Raw genomic sequence first — 13,665 nt, 5'->3', positions numbered from 1 at the left:
AAATGATGTCTTATCTTCGGAGAAGACATTCTATTTTTACACTTTGTGAGAATGTTGCTAGATGTGATGATGGAACGGCCTTACTCGTTGAGGCAATGGTAGCAAAATCGGTGTCCACAGCTGCTCTGGTAAGGATTTTGCAAGACAGAATGACAGTACTTACTGTCAATGCTTTGGCAGAATTGGATCCAAGAAGATTTCTTTAGGCCATCGACATGTTTGTTTTCTCAGAGCCCAATGGCTGGGCCAACTGAACCAAATTCACCCACGGCGCTGACTCGTGATCGCTAGAAAGAAACGACTAGTTCGGGGGGACTCCCCTGTCCCCAATTACCAAGGGGGTCCCGGGCTGATATAAATTTTGCCCGGGCCCCATGCGTTCTACGGCACGGTTCTTGAGTTCGACGTTCTCAACTTTGTTAGCGGCATTCGCCAAGATGGCCACGGGTCCCCATTCGACAACTTCGAACCGGCAACGTGGACCCGATTGTCGCCGGCGAGCGCAAGTGACATCGCCCAAGCCGTTGAATCGGCATCAGGCACCTGCACGACGACATCGTGGTCGACGACGTCGGGCGGCGAACGGGCGAAAATCCTTCGCAACGCAGCTCAACTCATACGAAGACGCGTCGAAGAAATAGCCGAGCTAGAGACGAGAGACTGCGGAAAGCCGCTCTGGGAATCGAAAGGCGACGTCGAAGCCAGTGCCGACTGCATCGAATACATTCATCAGTTGGACGGCGGCGGATCGTTCGCATACACGCGACGCGAACCGCTTGGACTTTGCGCCGGAATTGGCCCGTGGAATTATCCTTTTCAAACCGCCTGCTGGAAAGTGGCGCCAGCGCTCGCTTGCGGCAACGCGTTCGTCTACAAACCGTCGCCACTTGCGCCGCTCAGTGCCGTTCTGCTAGCCGAAATCTTCGTCGAATATTTAATGTCGTTCAAGGAGACGGCGAAACGGGAAGGTTGTTGGCAAGCCACGAGGGAGTTGCAAAAATTTCCTTTACCGGATCTGTCCCGACGGGAAAGACGGTAGTAAATAGTTGAATATTGGTGTTATTGATTAACTTTTGCGTGTCAGGTGATGGCAACTGCTTCTGGCAGTGTCAAGTCTGTTACACTTGAGCTGGGAGGAAAATCGCCTATGCCTATGATTGTGTTTGAAGATGCTGATTGGTGCTATGATGGCCAACTTTCTGTCTCAAGGCCAGGTACTTGGGTGCTGTTGATCTTCTCTTTACGGTGTTTTTTTTTCAGGTTTGCTCCAATGGTACTCGCGTATTTGTTCACAGGAAAATCAAAATCAAAGATGCGTTTGTGAGCAAACTCGTGCCGAGAGTGGCGTCTCTTCGCGTTGGACATCCCATGAAAGAGGACACCCAAGTTGGAGCTCTCATATCTCCCGATCACGCAGCAAAAGTACTCAAGTACATAGAATCAGTCAAAGACGAGGTAAAGACAACGAGAGAGAGGAAGGCACTCAGAGAGAAATTTTTTACGTGCGAAGGGCGGTCACCTTTTATGCGGCGGAGAAGCTCTGAGACCTCCTGACACAGCCAATGGCGCATACATATCACCAGCAATCGTTGACGGATGCAATGATTCCATGCAGGCAAGACTATTTATTACCTTCCTCATCGACACAGACAATTGAACCCTTACTATTTTAGGCTGTCAAAGAGGAAGTCTTTGGCCCTGTTCTTTTTTTGCTCGACTTTGAGAACGAAGAAGAGGTCATCCGCAGAGCAAACGATACTGTGTACGGCTTAGCGGCTGGCATCTTTACAAGGTATGCTTTTGGATGTACTAACTAAATGGATCCTCTAGTGAGCCACAGTGCAATCACGGGTTTTTCAGATGACGACGACGAAGAGAACGGCCGTTTTCGGTGTCGGATCAGACGAAGCAAAGAGCAGCAGAGCTGAAGGAAAATCGACAGGTTTTTTTTTTTGTAGTCCATGTAGGAGGCATGTGATGCATGTGTAGGAGGCGCATAACAAGACCTGCACGCCTTGCTTCTCTGACTCGCGCTAGGTAGGTTATAGGTTAGATAGGTAGTTAGTTAAGGCACCGGCGGGGTGGTGCACCCCGCGTGCACTGCCGCCGCCATGGACAAAAGGGTAGGGTATAGAATTTTTATTTCAATAAAAATAAGAAAACGAAAAGATTTCCTCCTGTTCTTGCACGGGCAGTTTTTTTTGACGGGGTCTTTGCCCAGGACCCCGGAGCAGCTTTTTGTGACGAGGTCATGCTCAGGACCCCGGAGCAGTTTATGGCGTCTTGCCCAGGACGCTCTCCTAAAGAAAAAAAATAAGAAACGGGAAAAGAGAAGAAATCCGCCATACCAGCCTGGCTAGCAATAATGCTTAATTAGAGATTGCACGTGTTACGTACATGGAGAAATTGAGCTAATATCTTTGTTTCTCTTAGCAAGCCACTGACGCAGCGACATGTCACATAGCTGCATCTGAATGAAGAAAGCCAGACGAGAGGACTAAGGAAAAAGAGCAATGCAACTAATGACAAAAAGTGTGTAAGAGAGAACCTACAATTTCCACTCCATTTCTAGCCGAATTTTTCCACAGCTGCAGCTGTCCGCTGGCTTGGGTCCAACTTGATAATGAGCCGTCGGATTTGACATTTGTCACGCGACTCTCCGATAGCAAAGCACTTTGCAATTCGGTGTCTTCGAATTCGCTCTCTTCGACTTCCGAAAAGCGACCGACGTTGCTGCCTTCAAAAAAGATGCCGTCCTTGTCCGACGGTTCTTCGAATTGTATTGATTTTTGCCTCGAGACTCCTAGAGACGCGGATCGTTGACTCAAGAAACAGACGGCAAGACGCGCAATAGTACAGTACCACTCGCTCTCGCGTTGAATTGCAACGCCACTTCTTCGACCCACGCAGAGTGATATCGCACAATCCTGGGATGGTCCAATGAGGCAAATATTTTGACCTCTCGCATCATCTATGCAAAATGAAACGTACATAATTATAAAGATGTACAAATATATTATATACTTTTGAAAAAGCGGCGGTTGTGACGTTCTTTAGTCCGATTTTCTTAACGGCGTACTCCTGACCATCTAGCCTATTGCTGACCTGGCACATGTATTACTAGTTAGGCGACAGCAGCGTCGTGAATTGAATATTATTTACACGGTAAACTTTTCCAAAGCCGCCTTTGCCGATGACACTTAATCGCATAAAATCCTTAGCAAAACGAGAAGACAATCCCAGCGCTGGCATCGCTCTATCCACAGATATTTGCCTAGATAAAAGGAAACGTAAGCCATCGTCTATACAGATCAATACGACAGACTTTGACCTATTTAGCTTGAGGGACTTGAGCGACTTCATCTCAGCGCAAGCACTAATCACAGCCTTTCGATCCGGATCATCCTATAAAGCGGTGATTTTCTAACGAAAGGAGGAAGGATGCCAAGTTCATACACAAACAATTTGAACAGATGACAACAGCTGACGAAGTAGACGATCCAAGGAGGTACGATGTGCCGAAAAGTGTTCACTCTCAGTCATGTCATGATCTAGATCTCCCTGCACACAAACGAGACTACGTAGTTTTCAATTTCAATGAATATTTGACGATTGGCTCACGTTTGGGCACAGCATTTTGCGCCACGCTAAACGATACGAAACAAAGCATTTCCTTATCTCAATTGCATAGTAGGTCTTTTTACTCGCCTTGAAATGCTTTTTGGCTCTGAGACGGGTTTCTGCCCACGATTTCGGCTAAAAATTCCCCAAGGAGCATTGCAAGACGATATGAATTGGAGTCTTTCTGAAGGGACAGGGCTGTAGGGAGAGCCAGCGCGAAGCAATCGGATGTTGTAGAACACCACGGGACCTCTCCTTCTTCTACAGACAGCGTCGGGTTATTAGAGGGATTGACTCATTGTACGAGACGACCTGTCGTCATCCCGGGACGCAATCATGGGGACGCAATGATGACTCGCTCATTTTGAAGAGTTTTGGAGATCTTTTAACGCGCGCTAGACAGATGTCAAACCGATCAGATCAGATCAGATCGGATTAAAATAAACAACGTGGCTCTCTCCTACTTACTTTTTTTAGTGGCTACGCCCTTTCGGAGTAAATTGGTTGCCTTGCACTGCAGCTGTAACGAGATGTAGTCAATAAAACGAACGTTAGTTAAAAGGGCAATTGCAATTATAACCATATCGTGACTAGATGTGTATCTACTAAAAGAAACTGCTACTGGTAAGTCTCCTCTACTATCCATGGTACCACCAGCCCGAGCCGCCGGCGGCATCTGCACGCAAGGCGATCACATTGGAATCCGTCGAGTCGTTCTCATAATAACCGTGAAGAGAAACGTCCAAACGCACAACGAAGCTCACATATCCCGACTCGTGATAATCGAGATTAATCGCCCTTTAGATAGACGAGGCTCGATCGAAAAACGCCGTCGAAAATCAAATAAATCCATATTGATTTTCCCTTCCCGTCGTCGGGGAGATGAAAGTGCTTGCGATACCAGGTCGTGTTTTGTTGCAAATAGCCCTTGTGCTCTGGGCCGTCGCGCGGAACGTTGACGACTTCCCATGCACTCCGAGTCGTCGTAGTCACGTGAAGCGCGATTGTAGTGGGCGGGGCCGTTGGGAGAGGACGCTGTTCGCCGAGTCAGTCATCGTCCGACGGCGCACAGTCGTTCGATTGGCCTACGTGGCATCCACTTCTCCACTTGTCCATTTTTTGGTGTTGAAAACTTTCTGAAAATCCACATAGCAGCAGCTCGCTTGGCATTCTGCTTCGGTTGTGCTCATTGAAGATTGTAGCTAGCAGAAGTGGCCGTGGATCGGTTCTGGAGCCCATAGTAGGACTACTAGTAGGCTTCGCGATCTATATCTGTCTCCCGAATACAGTAGGGATCGCCGAGATGAAAACGCCAGCGGTAGTCAAACAAGATCTCTTCTCGAGTAAGCGCCCATTGAGGAAACATCACCACAAACGCGACGAGAAACCAACGAAACAGTCTGCCCCACTAGCGCACTGCAGAAACGTGACGTCACCAACCTCGTTGTATTTAATTACAACAGCACGGTGAATTTCCTGCCAGCAGCTTTATAATCTGCATAAGTCAGTGTATTGGTAAGTAGGCCTACGTACCTTCATAACAGCCAGCAGCGCAAATTATTTGCGGCGGCATATCTCAGTCAGTGCACCACTCACGAACCACCGCAATTATGCAGGAAGTCATATGCCGCCGCAGATATCATACGTTAGTCTTGCCAGTTGCCACTAGACAACTACACCATTCACTATTACAACCACAGACTTAGTCTAGGACAAAAAATTGACTCCAACGATCCGTTGTACGACCCTACTGTACTGCCAAGCTAATGACTACATGTATATCAGTGGTAGTGCCTGTTGTATGATTTGTCGTGCGCGTGCTCGGTTGTTGAGCCTACAGGTAAGTTGCCAGCTCGGACGAGACGCCGGTGTACGACGGATTTTCGAATGCCTTTTTTGCAGTAGGATCCAGCTCTTTTTAGAGACGCCCAACTATTCAGCTCCTTTGGCTCGCATTTCAACATCTAAATACATATAAAAATTAACTTATTTCCTATTGATAATATACTCTACCTCTCCGATCATGTCTTTGTAATCCAATTGATAATACTCGTCAAAATAGTCTTCAAATTTCTTCTTGTCTATTCACGTGAAAACGGTAATGAAATAAATCAATAATCATGATATCTTACTTAAATCAAATTTGGGCTTTTTTCTCTCTAGTGCGCTAGAAAATTGATTTCGTCTCTTTGGCTTGTTCGCTTCACTCCGACTCGCTAATTCCACCATATTCGGCGTGAGTCGAAAAGAAACGGCATCGAGTTCCTTATCGGGGCTCGTTTCGACGCGTTTCTTCCTTCGAAAACGAGTCGCGCCCCGTTTTTTCGTCGCTAGTGCACCTTTTCTTCGTTTTGACGCGTCTTCTCGCTTCGGACCGAAGCGCGACTTACGCGAGACGCTGCGAAGATGAGTTCGTACAGTGTACATCGAAGAATCCTCTGCTTTCTTACCCGTGCGACCCCATGGTTATCCGGGTAACCTGTCTCTGCAAATGGAGGCTCCGAATTATTTACTGCACGCTCTCTGCATCGAAGTATTGATGCCAGTGCAGCAGAATACCTTTCGATATCGCTTCCGCGACCCGATCGAAAGGCTGTGTATGCTTTAGACGCCTAGCGCTTTCCATTTAGCCGCCGCGAACTTGATTTTACGCCGTTCTCTTTCTCTTCTTCCTTTTCCTGGCTCTTTGGGGTCGTTTTCTCGTTTGTTTGAGCTCCGCGTCGACCACGAGGTTCTTCTTCGCCATCTTGAAGTTCGCGCGTTTAGGCGTCATCTTATGCAATCACCGGTTTACGAATTCGCACCTATTGTGAGTAGAACCAATGAGAGCGCTTGGTGAGTCCCACGTGACCCCAACGAACCAATGAGCGCGCTGGGCGGGGCTACGCTGTTCAAAAGCGAAGTGCACACCGATTTTCCTTCAGTTGCGGCTGAGGGTGGATGCGTCGCGGTTCGCCGCGTCTCATCCTTGAGAGGACTGGCTCGGGAGATTTGGCAGAAGGCAAGTGAGGATAGTTGGATCTCAGCGTGGCCCACGGTTAATTCCGTGCCGGAGCCTGTAGGCAGGGCGATGGGGGGCTTCGGCCTCGGTCTACGCACTGGGCAGACGGATCGTCTAAGGTCTTATTGTCGTCAACAAGTACGGCCCGCGCTAGGCTCGAGCGGGCACGACTTGGAGGGGGTGTTCAACTATGGTCTGGTTGCCGGCACTTTTCTCACCCGAACGACGCGATTAGACCGACGATGATCCAGCCCAGGAGCCTTCGATTCCTCCATTGCACTGTCTTCATTGTTGACTCCTACAAGCAGTGGTCAGCCTTTCTCCACTCCACAAGGCCCGGTTCTTCTCAGGAAGACATACCGAAGGCTTTGGTACCAGCGCACCGGGGTTTCGGTATTAGGGGCCGATTCTCATCCAGGTGGGTACTGAATGGAGTGGCTGAGGACCCGCAACTCGCCCGAAACTTTTTGGAAGGGGGTCATCGCTTTGCGAAGACTTCCCTGGGCTACGACGCGTCCGAACCTCCCCGCGGTGTAGCCTGGGTGGCGCTAATACGGACGCAAAATCAAAAGGTACGTACAAAAATGAATTTTCAGTATTTTATTTTGTGCTTTTTAGATTTGTTTAGCTCGAAAAAAAAGAAACAACGGCATCATGGAAGTTTGGACGAGGACGCCGACGAAAACCTCTTGAAGAAAACTGCTGTGCTCCTTGTACTTTCTTTATTCAAATAAAAGATTTCATTTGCTCGTTGCAATTCGGTAGCGCGATCGTCAATCTGGGAAACAGAATACGACTGGCGACTGATTACGAGCGACCTCGAGACGAGAAGATCTACAAGAACGCCTATTGTTTGTGCATTCTCGTTGAATTGGCTGACCTGATCGTCCATTGCAGCATTAAATCTGCAATAGGTAACCAAACCCTAAATAGCTCCTATGATAGTAGATGTTTTTAGGTCATCTATCCAAGACACTAGAAAAGAGAGAGTTTAGCTGTTAAAGGTACCTCTCTCTTATCTTTTTAATTCCACTTATTTTATTCTTACTTGTAGACTTTCTTGATCTCGTCCTGCATCATTTGACGAGGAACGAGCGCAATCTCAGAGCCCAGAAAGTGTACCATGCCAAGTTAAACGAACTTCGAAATATCATCAACGGTCACGGCTCCAATGGATGTCATTCGAGCAAGGTTTGGACTTTGGGAAAAAGTCTTCGCTTTTCTCTTCGATGTTGCAACAGTTATGATTCTCATAAGTCGCTGTTTCGACGTTCTATCTGAAGAAATAGTAGAATTTTTAACACGGCAGTGCAACGTAAGGATTGCGTCCCTACCGCTGTCCCAAACGTGTGTATGCAGTGCAGTACTACGCGCCCAAACTAAATTACAGGTCCGACTTAGACGCCAAGCTTATGACTGCCTACTGGTGTCGTGTAAAGAGACTCTGACTGAAACGATTTCCTGGGAAGAATTTGACCTCGTAATCTATTACGAAAAACAAGACGACAACAATGCAGAAATAGCACGAAACGTCCGAGTCGTTGAGCTAAAAACCTCAGGAATCAATAGTCAAACACTAATACATATTCATACACACAGAAAAAGAAATGAAAACCCTTGACAAACGCACATAGTCTAACCTCGATCAGTAGTATGCCTCCTCCTGTCTTTTGATACTGTTCACGAGACTACATCCACAGCCAATTGCAAATATTTGCAGCACGGCGATACTCAACGCAATGGACGCTATCAATATCAAATTGGTCTTTGCCCACTCCACAATCGCGTCGAAACACCCCCTACTCCAAACGTGAGCGTTATCCAATTCGTTATTGGCCTTGAGTCGTCGGACATCGTAACCGCATTGGGAATTGATTCGCTCGTCTTTGGTCATGCAGCACGAAGAAGGAACGCCGCACGCCTCCGGCGAGGGACTCGAACAGTTGAAATATTCGTTCAAATCCCAGTCGTTCTGATCGACGCCGCCGCAGCATTCGAAATATTCCTGAATCGAATCAATGACATTTCGCAAATCCGAATCGCGACGATATCGTTCGATGGCGTTATTGACGTACTTCTCGACCGCCGACGTGAGTTCGTTGCGAAAGACGAAGGCGAGCACGGCGGTGATGATTTCGAGAAGAAAAATGACGGCAATTGACCAGACGAATATTTGGAGGAGAATCTTGTTCTCGCGCAGGGCCCCCAAGCAGCCGCAGAAGCCGATGATGAAGATGAGAGCGCCGACGATCAGGAGAATGATCGCTGGATCGGTCGAGAACGTTTCTTTGATGTTTTCCCAACCCTTGTTGAACTCCGCGTAGAGACCGACGCCGAAAAGGACGCAGCCGATGATCCAGAAGATGAAGTTGAAGGCGAAGATCGTGTATTTGATCCACAGACTGACTTCGGACTCTTCTCGGCCCATTTTCTTTGTTTTGTTTTCGTAAGGGCGTTTCCCTTGAGGAAGTTAAGCGCGCGCACGCCAACACGTTTCTCCTTCTCCTTACACTTCCTTGAACAACGTATCTGCTTCTTAGGGAGTCATTTCTTTTTTGTCTTTGCAGCTTTCCATACGAATTGAATATTAACATCCAAGAGTCGATCAAAATGTCCTGCAAGCAGAACGACGCTATGGGCGCAGCTATTATCTATCATCTCGTCACGGAGAAGGGTTTCCAGGATTGCTCAGCTGAGGGAGATAATCGAATAACGGATCCCGCTCCCATATTTGGCAGTGGCATCAATATACGTGGTGATAGCGAGTGTGGCGGCTGCTTTTTCTACTGCAGAGGGCTAAATTCCATACTAAGCACTAATCAAATCACATTTAATTAACTTTGTGCAAAACATTGCAGACGGCACCACTGCTTCAAGTTATCTCATCGGTACAGTACATTTACACTGCACAGCAGATGCAATAGACATTATTTGCTAAGCTATGACCGACTTGACGCCTATTTCTCTAGATACGTCAACTAATACTTCATCACCTCCTACCAATAGTCCGTCCATGAAAGGCGGACGCTGCAACGAAGGTCTCAAGGCATTCTTTACAGTCAAACGACCAAGGCGTAAGAACAAAAAAAAGGAACAAAAAACGCTTTAATTTTATATGGCTATTGATTTTTCAGCCCCCACTAATCCTCCTCCAACAACAACAGGTGACGTTTATACCGTATTTGTTTAGTGTTTTGTATGGGCTTTTTTTTGTTGCAGCCACTGCAGCGGTAAGCACGTCAGCTGGTGATAGCTCTACCGCCGAATCTACTTCTCAGAGCGACGCGACCACTTCTCCTATTACTCAAGATCCATCTGATCACATTACAGGCCGTCCTGTACAGTCTACGCCTAAACCAACTTCTATGGGTGGAGTACCACAGCTGCTCCACGTTTCCTTAGCTATTCTACTGTCAGTAGCATATATTGTTTAAGAACGTTGTGCCTCTAGAGTTGTTTTTTAACTATACTATGGTTATTTTCGTGTTGACGCTGTCGTTGCCCTAGTCTATTAATTTATGAACGTGCTACTTGTGTTTGTCATGAAGCTAGCAAATGCTAGCCCTGTCATTACATGCACAAATCAAAGACAAAAAAAGACTGACAGTATCAACAGGGGGCCCCCTTCAAAATGCATTCCCCACTGCGTATTAATAATAATAGCTAATACCTACTAATCCCCTCCCCGCGTACGTGTCACTGAATGAGTTCCTCCGGTTCCATGACCATTTTCCCGGGCCCCTTCACTGCCGCCGCGTTTCCCATAAGACGCTCGACCATCACGCGACCGTAGTCCAAGCGGGACGCCAATTCCTTGCTGCATCCGTACTGACCAACATCGCTGAGACGATACGTCCGGAAGCGGCCTTTCTCGTCGATATAGCTCACGGCGCCCATGCGAGGACAGAATATAATCTTGGTGTGGTCTCGGAAGAAATTAATCTAGGGAGGGGGGAATGATGAGAACGCGTGGCGTGTTATGCGAGTGTGCGCGGAAACCTGAAGTATGCCGAGATTTAGATGAAGGACTATGGCGTCTTGCGTGCAAAACCAACTTCTGAGATGCGGAAGACGAGCGATTTCGTCGCCTTCCTTGGGACCCATAGCAGCTCCAGTCTGCACAGAAGAAATAGGGGGAGTCTTATGTTCTTCTAATGTGTAGTGGTTGTTTATTTTTGTCTCTTACCTTGAGGAGATGATCGCTCATGTAATCGCTGTAGTAATTCAAAAGGGTGACCTTTCTCTTTAGGTGCTCCGGGCGCTGGCTGCGCATGTGGAATTCCTCGTGACCGTCGCGGTCAATGTAGTGAAGATTCCTAAAAGATATCTCTCTTGAGCCTTAACTGTGATCTTTAGCTTTGTACTACTCACTCTCCATCTGCCGCCAAAAGAATATGGGTATTGTCATTGAATAGGACGCCGACTGAATTGTCGGACAGCTGATAGCCGAGCCCGTATTTGTCCGAATAGTCGACCCATTTGCTGATCCAATAAATAGGCTGAGATGCCGGATCTTCAGCCTCATCTAATATAAAACGAACATACATCTATACAGAACATACGTATACATATACATACCCCACTGCTTGCTGCTCTTTTTCTCCGGCTCTTTCTTCAAGCAGTCACTCAACTGGCACAGCAGATCACTCAGAAAATAATCAGATGGCTCAGTACCTCAAATAAAAAAACAAAACTAAGAACCCCGCCTATCCTCTCCCCCCAAATCTCATACAAGGACTAAACTCTGTAGGAGTAGGAGGAAGCGGTGAAGCAGAAGAGGGTTCGACAGAAACAGCGGTCGTCGTCGTCGCCGAAGACAGCGCACCCTTCAAATGACCCGCCGCCGCTCCGCATCCGTCTTTATTGACGAGACTCAACGGTTTTCGTGGCAGTCCCGACGTCGAAGTAGCCGTTTTCTTCTCGTAGAATCGCGGCGCCATCGTCAAACAGCTGAGCCGAAGTCGAGTCGGCGCGAAGCCGGCGGAGAAGAACGGATCGTTGAGAACGGTTTGCGTCGCGGGACGCTCGGACGGATCCGAACGGAGGAGTCGGACGATGAGTGACTGCGCTGCAGGCGACACTTTGTGCGGAATAAAATAGTCGTTTCGTTTGATACGCGAATAGGTCTCCTCGAGGGATTTCGTCTCAAAGGGAGGCTTTCCAACAAGGAGAGTGTACCTAGAAAATAATAAGGATACTAGACATTCCCTGCCTATGTAACTTACATTATACATCCTATAGACCACAAATCAACTTCGTAGCTGTGTCCCTTCTTATTCAGTATCTCCGGGGCAATATAATTTGGAGTCCCACATAAGGTCCTATATTACAAGAATTCCTATATTTAAATTTTTCTATGAATTTATTGTGTACCTCTTTCTTTCTCCTTCGTAGTCGATTTTTGCTGCGAGTCCAAAATCGCCGATTTTCAATATCAATCCGTCGTCGAGAAATATGTTGCCAAGTTTCAAATCGCGATGTATGACTTTGACGCCGTGCAAATATTGGCATCCGAGTAGTATCTGTTTCATATAGTATCGAACTTCCGCTTCGGTTAGAACGCGCCGTCGCTTACGCAACTCCATCAAAGACTGAAAATCAAATATTTACACTAGGAAAAAATGGGCGGGGTCAACTCACTCTTCTCCGACAAATTTCCAAAAGAACGTAAACGTTTTCGGAGTCTTCGAAGTAGCCGTCAAAGCCGACGATGTTCTCGTGATTGAGACTTCGATGGACCGCAATCTCCATCGACATCTAGAACGCAAAAGAACGTTCGAGGTGAGGCCCCGCGCGAGGATACGCTCGTCGAACCTTTTCTTTCTGATGCTGTTTCGTTAGGAGGCTCTTCGAGACGATCTTTCCGGCGAATACTTCGTTCGTTGTCATGTCCTTCAGTTCGTAGCAGCGCGCGAAACCGCCCTGTGAAAGCACGCACGCGGAGACGCCGGTGAATCGTTGGCGCCTTTGCTACGCTATTTCTGCTAGAGCTGAGACTCACTTTGCCGAGAAACTGTCCCTTTAGGTACGTTTTTCTCGTTTTCGGATCGACGATGTACGTATCGGCGTCCGAATCGGATGCGGCTGTCCTTATTCTGTCTTTTGTCGACATCTTTGGTGCTGAATCGGTCTTCTGCTAGGAGTGAGGACGAACGTTCGATGGGTCCTTTCAAAGACGAACTGACGGAACTGTGTTCAACCGTCTGCGGGGGAGTGCGGGGGTTGGACGTAGCGCGCTGCTGGGTGACAGCGCCCGGATGCGACGATAAATCTTGGCATGCATGTTTCAGAACTTTCCACGGGATTAGAGTAACCTGAATAAAGCAAAAAAAGCGCTCTTAGAAGAAAGAAATCGCTTCTGACGTCACTTTTAGCGAGACCAATGTAATCCCCTCCCAATTTAAATCTAAAATCAACGCGCTGCAACGCCTTCGAATAGTCTGGCTTGTACCAACTGAAATAAATAAATGAATAAATAAATAATAGAAAATAATTAATGAATATTGACTGAAAGTCTTACCCGGAATCTTCCAACAAGGCGAACGTTATTTCTGAGAAAACAGGATTCTGCGTAAACGTTCCCGTCATTGCTTCATTCTATCGATGACGTCAGACGACCAGATTAAAATAAAACTATATTTCTTACCTCCAATAGTCTTTTTTCCCAGTGACTAAACGCCGTCTGAGCACTTCCTTGATTCTCTAATTCCACGCCGTCGAGAAGAAGACAATTAAAATGCGTCCGCGCTACTTCCTATAAAAATCATATTGCCTCTCTCTCTATATATAAATCCTATGTCACGTGCCTTCAGTTTTGGAGTCACTACAATATTAACATTGTGGCTTACACCGCTACGTGTCTGCCAATTGTTTCGCGTCACTGTAGCAATTGTAGTGTTGTCCCACACGTAGTAGGGCCCACTGATGTATATAAGTCAAACTTCAAAATATATAGATTGAGCCCATAGCGTACTTTTGATTATAAGACATTGGATAATTGTTGCTATCTCGCGCCGTCCTCGGATTCCCGTTCGAGTCGCGAT

At 47.2% G+C, this 13,665-nt stretch overlaps 3 protein-coding genes, 1 long non-coding RNA gene and 1 pseudogene across 4 annotated transcripts; 1 reads left to right on the top strand and 4 right to left on the bottom strand.

Annotated features, from left to right (window-relative positions):
* Nucleotides 1-95: 95 nt before the first annotated feature.
* Nucleotides 96-2,123, top strand: LOC136188371 (4-trimethylaminobutyraldehyde dehydrogenase A-like; annotated as a pseudogene).
* A 3,069-nt stretch (nt 2,124-5,192) lies between these two features.
* On the bottom strand, nt 5,193-6,156 carry LOC136188044 (protein KRI1 homolog). Its single transcript, XM_065975768.1, has 4 exons — nt 6,072-6,156; nt 5,754-6,019; nt 5,635-5,702; nt 5,193-5,585 (listed from the first exon to the last, which is right to left on the bottom strand). Exons 1-4 carry the CDS (start codon nt 6,083-6,085, stop codon nt 5,403-5,405), a joined length of 531 nt encoding a protein of 176 aa, XP_065831840.1. The 5' UTR covers nt 6,086-6,156; the 3' UTR covers nt 5,193-5,402.
* Nucleotides 6,157-8,032: 1,876 nt separating this feature from the next.
* LOC136187942 (tetraspanin-33-like) lies at nt 8,033-9,087 on the bottom strand. The gene has a single exon (XM_065975647.1). The coding sequence runs from the start codon at nt 9,048-9,050 to the stop codon at nt 8,268-8,270; it is 783 nt and encodes a 260-aa protein (XP_065831719.1). The 5' UTR covers nt 9,051-9,087; the 3' UTR covers nt 8,033-8,267.
* Nucleotides 9,088-9,809: 722 nt separating this feature from the next.
* Nucleotides 9,810-12,816, bottom strand: LOC136188492 (serine/threonine-protein kinase PLK1-like). The gene is made up of 11 exons (XM_065976230.1): nt 12,624-12,816; nt 12,437-12,544; nt 12,263-12,379; nt 11,996-12,213; nt 11,848-11,943; nt 11,355-11,800; nt 11,201-11,296; nt 10,994-11,147; nt 10,809-10,938; nt 10,622-10,738; nt 9,810-10,564 (listed from the first exon to the last, which is right to left on the bottom strand). The coding sequence occupies exons 1-11, from the start codon at nt 12,732-12,734 to the stop codon at nt 10,319-10,321; spliced, it is 1,839 nt and encodes a 612-aa protein (XP_065832302.1). The 5' UTR covers nt 12,735-12,816; the 3' UTR covers nt 9,810-10,318.
* Nucleotides 12,817-12,954: 138 nt separating this feature from the next.
* On the bottom strand, nt 12,955-13,397 carry LOC136187996 (uncharacterized). The gene is made up of 3 exons (XR_010670069.1): nt 13,269-13,397; nt 13,143-13,219; nt 12,955-13,076 (listed from the first exon to the last, which is right to left on the bottom strand). It is a non-coding gene; the product is annotated as an uncharacterized lncRNA (long non-coding RNA).
* Between the last annotated feature and the right edge of the window lie 268 nt (nt 13,398-13,665).

Source organism: Oscarella lobularis, chromosome 6 (assembly GCF_947507565.1).
Source record: "Oscarella lobularis chromosome 6, ooOscLobu1.1, whole genome shotgun sequence".
Lineage (NCBI taxonomy): Eukaryota > Metazoa > Porifera > Homoscleromorpha > Homosclerophorida > Oscarellidae > Oscarella > Oscarella lobularis.
Note: the sequence above shows the minus strand (reverse complement) of the source record. Positions and strands in the feature narration are given on the sequence as shown.

What these genes read in the sequence shown, in the direction of transcription:
- LOC136188492 (XM_065976230.1), bottom strand. Translation starts at nt 12,734, where the DNA reads ATGTCGACAAAAGACAGAATAAGGACAGCCGCATCCGATTCGGACGCC. An exon ending in AGGGACAGTTTCTCGGCAAA is followed by an intron (nt 12,545 to 12,623) that starts GTGAGTCTCAGC and finishes GTGCTTTCACAG; the next exon opens with GGCGGTTTCGCGCGCTGCTA. An exon ending in TGAGCGATCATCTCCTCAAG is followed by an intron (nt 10,739 to 10,808) that starts GTAAGAGACAAA and finishes TCTTCTGTGCAG; the next exon opens with ACTGGAGCTGCTATGGGTCC.
- LOC136187942 (XM_065975647.1), bottom strand. Translation starts at nt 9,050, where the DNA reads ATGGGCCGAGAAGAGTCCGAAGTCAGTCTGTGGATCAAATACACGATC.
- LOC136188044 (XM_065975768.1), bottom strand. An exon ending in AAAGCCCAAATTTGATTTAA is followed by an intron (nt 5,703 to 5,753) that starts GTAAGATATCAT and finishes TCACGTGAATAG; the next exon opens with ACAAGAAGAAATTTGAAGAC. An exon ending in ACAAAGACATGATCGGAGAG is followed by an intron (nt 5,586 to 5,634) that starts GTAGAGTATATT and finishes ATATGTATTTAG; the next exon opens with ATGTTGAAATGCGAGCCAAA.